The following is a 16,097-nucleotide window of genomic DNA, read 5'->3' on the forward strand; positions in this document are numbered from 1 at the left end:
TATATCTGGAACACGTATTACCCCAAAAATTTGTTCTGACTTATGTAGTATTAAAAGTTTTAAAATACACATTCTGTTCTATTTCCAACTTATGTTTTGAATGTTCAGGTACAGTCTGTAAAATTCCATCGGTTATTGCATTTTTTATGATGTCAAAAGTAGTACTGGACAATAATTCAATATCTATATATTGCAATATAAAATATTTCAATATACATTATTTATGGGATCTATCACTGACTGATGGTCATTACAGGGCACTGCAGTAAGTTAAATTCTAAAGTTTAGTTGAAAAATATTAATAATGACAAAGCCAAGATGTTTTGGTTTGATTGTGATGTGATGGTTGCTTTCAGTTCTTGAAGTTCTTTGTATCATGAAGTGGTTCTTCAGTATCTGAAGAACCCCTTCATGATGCAAAGAACCCTTAAGTCATGTGTTCAGGGTTCTATATAGAGCTGTTTCTTTTGATGAAGAATCCTTGTAGAAACATCATTTTAAACTAAGATAATACAATAGTATAGAAAACAATACTGATATTTTTTGAGTTTATTTCAAAGCAAGAACTGAATCCCCTTACTTTTTCTTAGCGACACAAAGAAACTGGATTCACGCTCATTTTGAATATTGTTCATGGTGTGTTGAAACAAATAGTCCAATGTCTGTTATATTTAATTTTACAATGTAGTAAACATTCAAACTGGACAAAATGTGAGTCGCTTGAGAAAGTTTTAGAAACCTTGCACTACTGTAAAGTGTCAGCAGCAGCTTTTCGATTAATCGGTAGATCACCAAAGACATGTTGCCAGGTGTCTCCAAACTTTGAAGGGGCTATATTTACTCCGAGGCCTGTACTGTGTAGAGATTGTTATTGGATTTATTTGGCAGGCCGTCTGGCCAATATTGGATGTTTCTGGATCAATGGTGATTTTCTAATTCACATGTGGGTGAGCAAGATCAATCAAAAGGAGACTCAATGACTCCATTGATCTTCCTTCGGAAAAGCAGATATTCCATCATTATTACTTGGCTTATGTTCTTCCTCCTGCACTGTGGTATGGCCAGCTGGGTGAGAGAAATTGTTAAGTGTTAACACTCTGCTCTCTGTGTTTCCCGAACGGCTGTTTTGACTAGGAATGGACTGAAATTTTGCTAATGTTGTGACAGCACCTGCTGTTACACCTGGGATAGTGACTACAAATCAGAAGGTTTACAACCTTTTCTTCTTACCCGATGTGCAGTCCCTTAGCCAATATGTTTGGTGTCTGAAGCTTTCTTCTTTAGGTTTACACTGGAGTTATGAGGCTAATGAAGTAAATAATGACTTACTGCAGTGAACATATGGGTGAACATAGCTAGTAGCTAGTAGCTTGTAGCCAGTTGATTTGTGTAGAGTTTGAAACTATGGCTTTTTATATATTTATATAATGTGTGTGTGTGTGTGTGTGTGTGTGTGTGTAGTAATGCAGTAATTTAATGGGGACATTTTTATGAAAATGCCACATTTTCAGCGCATTTGCATATTTCTTTGTGTAAGGTGAATTGTAACCCTGTGAAGTGTTACGAAATACAACCCAGTCCAATATTGTTGTCAGGCTAAATTAGAAAACCTGGCATAAACAGAGTTGTTATGATTTTGCTCCGCTTACCATATAATAGGGGAGAATTATTACTATTGTACTGCCCCCTCTCATAAGCATTTTCACAGCACTGGACCCACTTTTATGTGTGACTGCAAAGGTAGGGTTAAACCACATAAAACAGACACAAGGAGAGCGGGGGAAAAGAGAACAGAGCAAAAATGAAGACAAAGAGCAGAGAAGGAAAATAGCTGAGCTTTATAACAAGAGCACAACATGTTATTGCTGCAAAGCTCAATACCACCCCCTTGTGGAGCAGTCCCTAAATGTTAAGGAATGTATGAGTGAGAATGTATGTGTGTGTGTGTGTGTGTGTGTAAGTGAATGATTTTGTTATATGAGTGAGTGATTGAGGGGTGAGAGCTTTAAAGTGAGTGTGTAACGCAACTCACATTAACACACCACAGCCATGTCAGTCACTGCAGTGCTAAGAATGATCCAACGGCCGAATCATACCTGCTCTGTGGTGGTTCTGTGGGCATACTGACCATTGAAGAGCAGGGTGGAAGGGAGCAAAAAAAGTATGCAGAGCAACAGATAGACTACAGTTTGTAAGTGTAGAACAACAAAGTGCTCCTGCGTGACCAACGGAGCTGAGAGAGTGGACAATGAGTGTAGTAACAAAGAGGTGGTCATAATGTTATGGTTGATGGGTGTATGTATGTGAGTTTGTGTGAGTGAGTGAGCCAGTGAATGAGCAAGTGAATGTGTGCGAGAGTAAGTGTGTATATATCTAAGTGACTGAGTGAATTACCAAGCAGTTCCATGAGGTGTTTTGCATCTTAAAAATTGTATTGGAGGTTCAGTTCTTTACAGTGTAAAGATCCAGTCATGCATCCGTCCCAGTGAGGTGTGTTGTATTAGAAGCACTGTAGTTGTAGCAGATTCACCATTCACCCCTCTGCCTCGCATCCTCTTCCTCTTCCCTCTGTCCTTCTATCACTGTCTGTTCTGGGCGCAGTGTAACATGATGGTTATCGGTGCAGAGCCCAGTTTGTTCGTGTGCAGGAGCACAGCTCTAATGTGTCTGCATGGTGATGGGTTTTGTTAAATGTTTGGATGTCCCTGCTCCTCCACTGTGATCTGAGCTGACATTTAGAGCTCAGTACAAAACACACAACAGCCGTGGCACAACTCTCCATATGGTAAACGAGCTGTACACCCATACGCCTTCATCTCTTCGCACATCATATACCACACTGTCACACACGTAAAACAGGAATACGGAGACATATGCCGGCAAATACATCGCATTTGATATTTCAAATGCCAGTTTTATCTGTCTCAGGTAAAATGTTCTTGGACACCATTGTTATTTTCAAGTGCTGCATCCTTATTATTCATAACTCACAATTCTCCCAGCACACAGGCTGATACTGTATATAATGGTGCCATTGGGGCATGCTGTTGTACTTAATGACAATGTATTTTAATAATTTTGCACATTTTAAGACTGGCAGATCAGACAATTCTTTGCACATTTTCTATAGTTATATTATTGCATCTGGATATACATTTGTCTTACTCTATAATTACTTTTAAATCCCTATATTTATTCTTATTTTTAAGAGCTCTATTATTAGATATCCATTTTTTATCCTTATTTTGCCATTTTTCCTTAGTTACATTTTTGTCTCTGTATATATCTTTTGGCGGCACAGTGGTGTCACAGTCACACAGCTCCAGGATCCTGGGTGATTGTCTGTGAGGAGTTTGGTGTGTTCTCCCTGTGTCCGCATGGCTTTCCTCCGGGTGCTCCGGTTTCCTCCCATGGTCCAAAAATCACATTGGTAGGTGGATTGGCGACTCAAAAGTGTCCGTAGGTGTGAGGGTAAGTGGGACAGGTGGTGTGTTCCCGCCTTGTGCCCAATGATTCCAGGTAGGTTCCGGACCCCCTGCAACCCTGAACTGGATAAGTGGTTAGAGACGATGAATGAACACATATTTTTAATGCTTATATTTGTTGAGTACCCTTATATATCTTATATTCCCTTTACCGTAGACTCTACCATATGTTGATTTCTTTTAAATGGAAAGACTATTTATCAAAGCATGTCACTGCTGTATGTACCATGTTTGATGTTTGATAAGATTTTATTTGACATTTAATGTAGTTGTACTATTATTAGGTGTCCAAATAAGTTTTAAATTACATTAACATAGGTTTTTGTGTAAGGTATAAATTGTAATTCTCTCTCTCTTGCCATTTTATGGTAACTATAGTGTATTATTAAAATGATAATTGACAATTTATATATATATATATAGCACAATTTTGGATACAATATTATTCCCAAGAACAGAACACTTCACACACAATCCATGTGCTTTTGCAGCTTTTTTTCCTTTATGTAACACATAAAGAATGCAGTGGCAAAATACCTTTTTATAGGTTATTTAGCTAATACTACAAAACAGTTACCATAAAATGATAAAATTGTGGGAGTATGTTTGAATTTTTTATTACCATTAAACTTCACACACACACATACACACACGCTTTAAAACTTATTTGTACTCTTAATAGCTTGCTAAACATTGATATTGCTATTTCAAATGCCAGTTTTACCTGTCTCAGTTGATTATTTTTGATTACTTCATTGCTATTATCCATATTCATAATTCTGCCAGCAAACAGGCTGCCATTGTGCATCCTGTTATATTTAATGACATTTATTTTAATAGTTAAAAAAAATGAATAAAATGATGGATATCTAGTTGTTCTTGTACTTTGTGCATTTGGCCCAAGCTTCCTCATCATATTCACTATATGGCCATTCCAAATATTTGATTATGGTGGATATCTAGTTGCGGTTCCAGCATTCAGAGACACTAAGTGGTAAACGTTCCAGTTGGAGGAGTTCCCACAGCAGTTTTCAGAAGGGGCAAAAAGTGAGGCACATTGCTGCGTTTTTCCTGAGGGTTCTCACAGTTGGGAAAACTCTTGTTTCTCCTTGTTGCTAAGGAACAGCTAATGACAGTTAACTGACTAGCCGAAAATTAGCCAAAGGACTTTGTCTCAGTAATTATATATGTTAATTGTATATTATAACATGAATTTGCATAATAAACATGCCACAAAGGATTACAAAAACACTGCAGGTCTATTGCATGCCTTAGCCAATGTCAGCCAGAGAGGCAGAGATCAAACTCTGTTCTCCAATGTGCAGCGCAACCGTCTTGCAGCTACTCACAAAAGCACCTCCACATGCACAGCTGAATACCTGTGTTATTCTTTACAACTAATTTAAATGACTTTTCTCAATGGATCTAATCAGTGGTTACTGTCACAGAGAAAACAGTAAAGCTGTTTCAAGAGAGAAAACTTTTTCAAATAAGAACCTACATATCGTTGCTGTCCCAAGATAAACATGTGTATATATTTTTGTCAATTTTAGTTTACTGCATCACTTGACCACAGCTAGTGTCCTTCATACTGTGTGACAGTTTCATGATGAATAGACCAATAGAAATGCTTCAGAATTACTCTAAATATAATATTCTATGTTGACTTCCTTTGAAGGTTTTATCCTTCTGTAAAGTTACTATTTTGTAGAAGTATGTTTGTCTTTGGATAGCGGTTTTGATATTCAAGCTTGTAGGCCAGTTTACAAAAGGCTGTTCAACGGGTGATGACCGTTAGTCTGACAGCCTTGCCACAATACTGAATTATTGTCATTTGTATGTTATGCTTTTCACTGGGCACCATAAAAACAGTGTAAATGCACCTTTATAGGTACAACATGTTTTATTCTTTTTTTTAAGTCCAGTTTTGTTCCCTAAAGGTAAGCTACATTCTCTCTTCCAGAAGGAGAGGTAAATATTAGTCATCTTTCATTATATATATTACTGTGTAAAAAAAAACAACACAGTGCAAGTCCTGGAGATTTTAAAATCTACAATTATAATACAATAATGTACAATTATGTTTCCTAACTAAATGTACTGGAGAACCAGCAAATGGTACCCGCACAGTGACAGTGACAGTGACAGTGCAGGTGGAAGGGTGGTAGGGTGTTCGTATTCGTGAGTGTATGAGTGACTGAATGAATGTGTGGTGCCCTGTGATGGACTGGCAGCCCCATCCAGTGTTTTCCTGCCCTGTACAGGATGAAGCAGTTACAGAAAATGCATTAATGAATAAATGAATGTTTTTTTGGCTTTATTTTAAAAGAACAGAAAAAAAATCTCAAGTTTGTGTTGTGATCTATGGGTTGTTCTATAACCTAAAGCAACCCAAAATGTAGCGTCTTATTAGGTGGCTTTAAAATAATCAAGGTGAATTTGCCACTCACAGACACACTGAATATGAATGCATATTTTCATCAAAATGTTTAGCCTGCTCATGTCAGCATCCATCATGCTTATTGAATATTGCATGTTATGTCTATGTTGCCCCCTTAGGTGTAAGTAATCTCCCACCACTCTCACGTCATTTAATAACAGTGTCGGCCCTGCTTTGAGGACCGCAGCCTTAGGGGACTGCCAAATGTTTTAAAGAGTGAACCAATTTACCAGTGTACCTTCTGTATATCTCCTGGCTCAGTAATTCAGCTTGAAATGCAAACATCAATTGGTGCTACTCTATAAACCTCCTCTGTTGCACTTATCTGTTTTGTATTATTTATTTTGCTGAAGATCTATGTACAATGGCAGCATGTTTATGCACAACGACTTCACTCTTTTATGAAAGTCCCCACTAAGGGTATTTTTTATTTATTTTTTTAATAATGTGTTTATTTCTTTGTTTGCTCTTAGCTTGTCAGTGAATATGTACTCTGCTGATTATGCTGCATTATCAGTGTAGAAGCCAAAAAAAGTGCAGATAGCCAGCCGAACCATGATCAGAGCCATGCTATTGTCTCGCTTTGCTTCCCTGCAGATCTCCTGCTTTGGCTGGTGAGCATCAAATCTCTTTAAGATGTCACTGGCAAGCTCGGAGCATGAGTAATTTGATGTGTACAGTGCTGATTAATAAGCACTTCTGAGGTTAACTTGGGAACGGTGTGAGTGACTGCCAGTATTAACGGCCCCAAAAAACTATAATTAGAGGTAAAGCTACAACATAACAAATGTGTATATAGGGGTTTTACCTTCAGATGACTGAATGAACCTGTCAAGCTCTCGGAAATTGGGTTTGTTGGTCCTCTGACTGTGTGCTTGCACACTTTAGCTTCCTGCATGCCTGAGGACACAGACGCTTTTAAGGGCTCTAGTAGTGAAAGTTCTGGGAGCAGGGCTGCATGCAGGTCTTACTGAAAGTCTTTGCTATACTTGTGAGGACCTCTTTGAAATAATGATTCCTGGAGTTATTTAACAGTAATGCCATGGCCTTGACACACACTTCCCCAGAAACATATCTGCATAACTGTGATTGGTCCAAAGTCGGACGAACGTGTTTCAAGCTGAGGAGAGATAATGGTGGAATTCCAGAAATAAAAACTCCTCCACGCTACAGAGACTGCAGACAGCAGCAAATACATGGAGAGAGATTTCCTCAGACATTGGTTTGGTCATCACGGAACAAATAAAAATGTGGAACAAAGGATCAAATACAGACACCTCCAGAAAAATCTTGCTATGAAGAGTGAGGTCCCAGGCAGGAAAAAAAGTGCCAGCTTTGTTGCAGTTTCTTTCCTGGTACCACTTGCAAACTACACTCCATTCCAATTAGCACCCTACTCCCCTAAATAGTGCACCTTAAATGTTTTATAAAAGCGAATACCACTACTACACTACATTTTAGAAAGCATAGTGTAGAGGAAGTCATTTGTGATTCATCCCTAGTGGATTGGCAGAGTAATTACAGAATGATGCAACACCAATGCACAAGTGTAAATGCTCACAACAGCGTAGGCTCTATGGTAGATCTAAACTTAACCTCAGTAACAGTTTTAAGTGTAAATCATTTACTCTTTTAGTTTTCCACATTAAAGTACTGGTTTTTGGGTTAAAAAACAAAATAAAAAAACAGTAGTTGTGAGCACCAACAAATTGCCCTCACAATAAGACCAAATGTGACATACTTCTACCCTCAGAAACATATAAAAACATGACTACACACACACACACACACACACACACACACACACAAAAATATTCTTTCACTTCATCAGACAGACACACTGCCCCCCAGCCTGAGGCATCCATTTGGTTCTCCTCACACTTTTAAAGAGCCAGTGACTCTTTAAGTCTGTGTATGCACACACACAAAAACACACACATTTGTGAATCTAACACAACTCCAAGTAACACTTCTTTCCTTGTTCAAGTGATGCATCTTCATGGTGGAGTCACATTAATGCTCAATACTGATAACAGACAATGGACCCAAATGTGTAGACAACCCTATGAGTAACACAAAACCCCTGTGTGTGTTTCAGATGAGGCGTCAGAGCAGAGGGAGTGCTCTGTGAGGGACGAGCGAAGGGACAGCCACGTTCCAGAGCAGTTTGCGGGCCTCCTGCACGGCTCCTCTCCAGCCTGCGAGTCACCGGACAATCCCTACCAGCTCTACGGAAGAGGCCGTAAGCTCTGTGCTTCAGAGTCCCCTCAGCGCCACGGCAACCTGCTCCGAGCCCCCGAACCGGCAGGACCACCCTTCCCTCGTCCACCCATCACCCAGTCGTCTCCACCCAAAGATCAGAAAGAGCTCAAACCGCAGGTAGTCTACCGCACCATCTTCCACACACGGGTCAACCAGAGCCCAACAGCTGCCCAAACAGAGACTGACTCAATCAGAAACGGAGAGGTACCAAGCAACAACGAACCGTCCAGCCAACCAGTCTTCAGTAGCAGTGTCAGCAGCACTGCAGGCTACGAGGAGAGAGCCTGCACACTGGGCAGGATGCGCTCAGTACCACGGAACGTCCTGGACCTGCAGCTGTCCAGGAACTTCTCAAAGTCGGACTCCAACCTTGTGGCTGTGTCCCCCATCGAAGAGGAGCAGTGGAGCTCGCGAGGTCAGAGTCAGAACAGCCCTGGGAAAGGTGGCAGCCCCACCAGACTGGAGCGGACCCCCTCCTTCACAGCAGAGTGGGAGGAGGTAATAACACCTTAATTACACTGTAATTACAGTAATAATCACCATTTCATTCCTTCCTTTACCTGACCTAACTGGTGTAACCTTTGCTGCGCTAATTAAACACAGTTGTATAGGTATAGTTACAAAATTAATTCAATATTCATTTGAAAATCACATAGTGTATCATTTGTACACATTACCGCAGCAGTTCCCATAAGAGGTGTTGGTTTGTATAGAACCTTTTAATGGTTTAAAAGAATCTTCACTTAATCTTAAGGTTCTTTACCAATTTAAACGTTACTTGAAAAAAGGAAAAAAAGGGCTATCTAGGAGTGTTAAATGGGTACTTTGTGGTATCCCTTAAAAGTTTAACATCGGATGTTTTCACCTGTTTTCTTCCATGTGCTTGATTTGACTGTATGTACATTTGAATTTACCGTTTCAGGTCTAATGACACCTCATTAATCTTAAAAAGGGAGTGCCTTGCCATTTTGCACTGATAGTAATCAACCTGATTAACATGGCATCTTTTAACCAAAGCAACGCAGCATGCAGAGTCAACAATCACTAAATTATGGGGAAGAATGTGCTTGAATTATGAATTCGTAATTACGCAAGAGTAATGCATTTTTATCAAGTAAGATCAAAATAAGCCGTGCCACTGTGATGAAACAGAATTTTACTGTGCGTAGTGATTCAGCCCTGAAAATTAGCAGCAAAAACATTTCTGTTTACGTGTCTGGTCCAAACTCTACATGACTGAGTCTGTGAATAGATATTTACAGCCAGAGCATGCTAGCCACTGGCCAAAACATATTGATAGTTTTGGAATTGATCAGTTGGATAGGTGTGTGTGAGTAGTCTGATATCACCAGTGGAATGCAGGAATCTGGTTTTATCAACGAGAAGAGACTGAAATAACACCAGATAAATGAAGAATGTTCAGAATGAAGTAGTAGTTTTTGATGCCATGTTTACACAAGAAAAAAGAAAGAAAATGCAAAGCAGAATAGGGGCCATTTTTCTGCAGTGTGATTTTGGATGCTTTTTTGAGGCAATATTCAGATGATATGCCTTGTGTTAGGCCCAGTTCCACCTGTCAGGTGCCTTACAGTGATGTCTCAATTTGGAATATAATGGAATGGAAGCTGATTGGCCTGTTGGGAACTCGCTCCAAGAAATTGCTTGAGTGACAGCACTAATGGCGTCCATCTGTTTTGGGTCATGCCTGTGCAGTTATTCGATTTTTTTTTCCCGAATTGAATGACAGGCTTGTTTTTGAAATGTTGCTTTCACCAGAAGAGTGGTGGTCCAGTGACTCCAGGCAATGTTGTCACCTGTGGGCAGTCAATGTCTGTGTTTAGATAGGTAACTCAAATCTAATTTGAAAATAAAATAATAATAATAATAATAATTAAAATTATAATAAAACTGGATTTTTTTTTTCAAATCAAATTCAAGCCACGTTTTAGTTCATTTAAATATGATTTATTAGGTTTACAAATAAGTGCTTTTTGTGTGTAAGCTATAATTTTATTTTTGATTTAATTAAAACATTCTCCCACTCTTGTCATTTTATAGAAACTTTTGCATAGCATTATGCATTGCATAGCACAATGACAATTGTACATCCTACAGTTTATTTGTTAGGTTTACACAACTTTAGCCTGTTATCCTCTGCTTCTGCTTCTGGTATGAACAAAGAGGCCATCAAATGACCACCACTGCTCAGCAATCCAATTAATATAGTAGTAACATGGAAGTGTGTTTGATGAAGGCGTAATTGTGTTATAAAACACTTTGTAACACATTCCATAATTCTTGTAATAATTGTGGCCAGTAATACCTGGTCAGCAGGAGTCTTGTACTATTCATATTCACTGAAGTTTATAAACAGATGAGCTTCAGTCAGTGATTGTACATATAAAAGTCATCTATATGGTGAGTATATCTGATAACATGGTTAACGAGGGTAGGTCCAAGGTAGGTGTATTCAATAAAGTCTTGATATGGTTCAGGGGGTTTCTTTATACTCTTGAAAATGGTTTCTGAACAGCAGTCCTCATGGCCTTAGTGTCTGCAATTTTTTGCACTCTTTATCACTTGATTTAGCTTATCAGGTAACTATTAAACTGTTCATAAGCTCAGTCAGGAGTGTTAAATATGTACACTCACCATGTACTTGTTACGGGGTCCTATTACTTTACTACTGAGTAGTCACTTTATAAGTGAATGGTTACAGACTGAAGTACATGTTCTATTCTGCCATGTCCTCCAGTCTGGTCAATTTCTGTCAACAGGATCAAATTTGGCCATATATTAGTTGGGTGATGACTATTCTCAACACAGCACAGACACAGACACAGACACAGAGATATTACATTATTAGACAGAGCAGCAGATATGGGAGGTCCATCGGAGCCAAGAGTAGCTCTGTGGACAGAAACTGGCAGCTGACGAACAACAAGAGGATGGTTAACACAAACTGTGTATCAGTAGATGAGCTACACTGTAGTCGTTTGGCCATATTTCTTCTGTAATCAAGGGCATTAATAAGGTTTTTTTTTTCTCCCATGGTTACAGTAAAAGGCTGTACCCTTCTGAAAGGATTTACTCTAGATCGGAGGTATTTAATTAATTGAATTAAAATTAATTATGTTCCAGTTAGAGAAAAATTCCCCAAGCCAACGTCATGAACATTATCAGCATTTTATATGGTTAACAACAGCAACTGAATATCATATTAGATTACAGTTACAATTACAGTTCTTCACTGTGTCAGTTTTCACATGGAATTCGACAAAATTTAAATGACATAAATTCTAAATAAAACGTTCTTCTCAAATATCAAGTCAATTTTTATAAATAAAAGTATACTTTGGAAAAAAGGTGCATGTTAAAATGAAGTGCCTAATGCATTATCTTCTTGAGGCAGTTGACTTTACTGCTGTTCTCCACAAGATTCACAGTATCATTGATCCTTTTCTGCTCGCTGCATAACCAGCAAGCTGATTGGCTCTTTTTGCTGAAGGGCAAGACTTTATCCATAAATTCCAAGAATTGCCATTCATCTCCTCTGGTCTCTTCTTATTTATAACGATTCTGGTTTTACCGCACACAGCATTGTCGTCCCAAGAGTGTCCCAATGGTGTCTCAATGGTGTCCCAAAGGTGTTTTTATTTCATCCCATGGGCCCTGGGACAGCATTGTCATTCACACAAGTTGCTGCATTTGTCATTATACACAGATCTTATTGGTTGAGTAACGCCATGTGTGATATGAACAACCGCATGTGATTGTTCTGTGAGTTTCCAGGACTGTCTGAAAGGGTGCACGCGTTAAAATAAACGCTCAGTTTTAAATGAAATGGTTTATAGTAGTTCATCAGTTATAGGTCCAATCTGGATAGGGTCTGCCTTTTAGTGACCTCTGCTCTAAATACTGGAACATTTATGTGATCATTTGATTGCATTTAGTGAAAAAGCCCGGTCAAGTAGTGTGGTCAAGTTCTAGTGATGAGTACAGTTCACAAACACACCAGACTCATCTCAGAGGTATTAGATGGAGTGTCCACATTTCATAAAACCCTGTTCCACTGCTACTTCAAAACTGATATATGTAAGTAGCCTGTGCTTTGATTGGCTGCCCTGTATTTGAAGGCATTTAGCAGAGCAAATAAGGTGTCAAGTGAACAACATAGGTCAGATCAAGGTAGTTTTCAAATCTGGAACCTTCTCTAAATCCCCAGTGTTCTAAAAGTTTAAAAACAAGATTTCAGAATTCATCCTCGTTGCAGACAGTCCTGGTTATGTTCCCTGTAGAATAGAGGCCAGTCCGCAGGGAACTCAGTGGAGGGTCTTTGAAGACAGGTGGAGGTTAGGATATGGGCTGCTCTATATTCTACACTCAATCACTCTCTGTTCTAACGCGTGGACTCATCAACAACAACATTGTCTGCTGTCGTCAATGCAGCGTGTTCTCGCACAGAACGTCTGACGATGAATTACTTTTCCGTAACTTCTCCTCTTTTTTTTCTAAGCACCATTTAGCCAATAACTACCTGGCCCTTCTGAGTGTAATTACAGACAGCGGAGGAGGCAGCCTGGGTCAGGAATGGATTAGATGTGGGAATATGAGAATTACAGAATGAGAAGAAGAAGGTTAGACACCATCCTACTGGGAAAGGAAGACTTCCACAACAGGAACAAAACATGACATTATGCAAACATGCAATCTTCTCACAGCTCCTCTCCCCTTCTTTCTTCCCTTCCACCTCTCCTTCCTCTCCCTTTCTCTTTCTGGCTGTCTCTCTGTATTTCTGTAGATTGATAAAATTATGAGTTCCATTGGTGCAGGAATCGGGACAGAGCTTGATGAGAACAAGGAAGATCCCTCAGGTATGTTTTTGTACATTTGTGTTTGTGTGTGTGCATGTCTGAGTGTGTATGAGTGGAAAAGATCATCGTTGGGCGTACTCTGATGGACTTAAAGGAACGTTAGCTAACATTTTGGTATTTTTGCTCCTGTGCCCCCCCCCCCACAGTAGCAAAGTGTAATTCACTTTGGCTATGTTCACACAGCAGGTAAAAGTGGTCCACATATGATTTCATGATCATATCTGATTTTTTCTGTTCTGCTGTTCACACTGTCTATTTAATGTGACCTATATCTGACATTAGTCTGAACAGATCACGTTCTTAAATGATGATGATGCTTCAGACTCATTGACCAGAAGGAATGGTCCCTCTGTTTCACACAAAGCACTTTCTTTTTAAATTGAAGGAACCGGACTGGTGTGCTGTATTACATCACAAAATAACCCTTTTCTTTATTCCAAATGAGCTCTAGTTTCAAAAACAGAGCATTATTTAAAGACTTTAAAAATATTTGAACATGGACTGATGTTTCTTTCACTCTAAGAGCAAATTTGCTGGGTATCTCACTAGCACGTCATCTCCAAAGAGAAGGAGTTGAATGCTGACTTAATGAGTTTAATATTACCCGGATCCATATTTATGCAGCTTCATACTGACATGAAAAATATAAAACTGATATAGAACTATTAAAAAAATCTAGCTCTTCTCTCTATTTTTTTTCTCATAAATGAGAGACAGAAACCTGGATTAAGAATTTTCACAGGTTTTTGTTTCCCAATATTTTATACAAAACAAAAATGCTTTGGATTGTAATCTCACCGGCTGGTGGTCGGATCTTAATACCACCTATGAAATGTCACATATGAAAAAACATCAGATTTGGGCCATTTTACCTGCTGTGTAAACAGATTTTTACAGCACTGCAATTCTACAATTTATATAGTGCAGTTTCTTTCTTATATTGCACATTGCATACTCATTGCATTATCCACACCTTTCCAACTTTTAAATCATATGCTGCACTAAAGAGATCATCCCCAGCTGCTCACAGTATCACAGATTCTTGCCAGGCTATGTTTGATTACTCTGACGATTGATTGATTGATTATTCTTAAGCACACTGTCAACTTCTTGGGTATTTGATTTTGATTTTTTTTTTTTTTTTTTTTTTTTTTAAACTCTATTAGTCCATTGCTGTTTAGTGATTCGTGTATGTGATGTCTAAGTCTGTAAGCTACTGAGACCTTGAATTTCCCCTGGGGATCAATAAAGTATCTATCTATCTATCTATCTATCTGCAGTGCTGAGCCTGGTTTAGCAGCAACAGAAGCTCTATTCACCCTATTACAGGTCAATGCAGCATCACACTAATTTTGAAGCTTGTAATTTTAAGGTAAAATAGTACCTAGTGTTCCTTTAAAGTGTGAATTTAAATTCAGTTTCTCCCTTACCCCTTAATTAGAGTGATCAGTAAGTTTGGGACCACTTATAAATTAATCAGTAAGAATTCATATTAATGAAAATAATACATAAATGCTTTTCATTTTCTTTCCTTTATTATTAATGAGCAATATGTATTTGGATGCTGTATGTGAAAATCATGTCATGGTCATGGTTTTGCTTCTTTTAGACTCACAGGAGGGGGTGTGAGTGAGTGACAACAGTATCAGACTCTATTTGCTTAATTATAGTAATGTTCATTGTACTGATATTTTCACACTTTTTTAAGGTGTGTTTTAAATGTGTATAAAATGAACAAAGGTTGGGGTTAGAGGGTTAACAAACAGAACTGTTTGAAATTTAGTCAATGTGACTCAAAGATGCAGACACTGGATAACAACTCAAGCTGAACAAAGAGCACTAGAGTTCCAGACTTAAGAGTGATGACAAACTCCTAGGTTTCCTAGTAAGTAATTACATCCTTTTTTTGGCCTCTAACCCTCTGCCTCAAATGGAAACTGTCATAGGTATGCATTATATATAAATAACTTAATATTACAACCTATTACATCATGAATAACTAAATTCTCAGGTATTTTAATAATAAGCTATATTGATTTTTCAAAAATGGGCTTGAACCATCAACCAGACATGCTGTGTGGTGCGCATAGGGGTCATGTGACCAGTGTAGCTACCAAATAATACACACACACACACACATACAGGAGGACGTTGGCTGCATATTTTTGGTTGGTGGACAATTCTCAGTCCAGCAGTGACAATGTGGTACTTAAAACCTCTATGAGCAGTTGATGCATCTGATCTACTCATACCAGCCACACCAGCAGTGCAACGCTGAGAATGACCCAAAACCCAAATCATACCTGCTCCGTGGCGGTCCTGTGATGTTAGGGACAGGATGAAAGTCAGCTAACAAAGTATTCAGAATGACAGGTGGACTACAAACTGTAAGCGTGGAACTACAAAGTGTTCCTGTATGGTCAGTGGAGCTGAGAGAATGGGCAATGAGTGTAGAAACAAGGAGGTGGTCATACTATGACTGGATTGTGTGTGTACATATAAATCATAAGCACGGCTGTTTAATATTCATTACAAATATAATAATAATAATCTTTAAGGCATGCAAAGATGCTAATGGTTGAGTAAACCAGCCTCATTACTAGCTATGTTACAAACAGTAGCAGACACCCACTTTTTTGGCTGGTTGATGGTTTTGGAGTATGGGGAAATGTAAAAAAAGTGTACATTTAATGTTTCACAGAATTATCACTGTAATCTACCAGAGTATATCCAGCAGCCTAGCCGGTGCATATCTCCTGTAGTCTGCAAACAGAGAGGAGTCAGGTTTCCCAGCTCTAAGAAGCGGAGCTTTTCCAGAAGTAACTATGGTTACTGTGCACTTCTCTGCTTGCTGACGCTCGTAATGGAGATGCGAGGACAGAGCATGGTTGCAGGGTTTGGAGAGAAGTTTATCTGCAGCTAGTGACCTCAGAACAGTGTTAAGCTCAGGCTCAGTAGAGGGGAAACATCTCAGAGCTCTCCTCATGTTTAAGCACATCTCTGCCGGGTCCTCTTTCCTCTCCTCTCTTCTCCTCC

General features: G+C 38.9%; 1 protein-coding gene across 3 annotated transcripts in view; it reads left to right on the top strand.

Moving 5' to 3' along the window:
* anks1b (ankyrin repeat and sterile alpha motif domain containing 1B) overlaps positions 1–16,097 on the top strand; it is a 276,601-nt gene that overhangs the window by 192,607 nt on the left and 67,897 nt on the right. For all 3 annotated transcript variants that reach the window (XM_066667270.1, XM_066667271.1, XM_066667272.1), the window contains 2 exons: positions 8,024–8,685; positions 12,989–13,061. In XM_066667270.1, the coding sequence (XP_066523367.1) occupies positions 8,024–8,685; positions 12,989–13,061 (735 nt within the window). The remainder of the gene's footprint in view (positions 1–8,023; positions 8,686–12,988; positions 13,062–16,097) is intronic.

Source organism: Hoplias malabaricus, chromosome 4 (assembly GCF_029633855.1).
Source record: "Hoplias malabaricus isolate fHopMal1 chromosome 4, fHopMal1.hap1, whole genome shotgun sequence".
NCBI classification, from domain to species: Eukaryota; Metazoa; Chordata; class Actinopteri; order Characiformes; family Erythrinidae; genus Hoplias; species Hoplias malabaricus.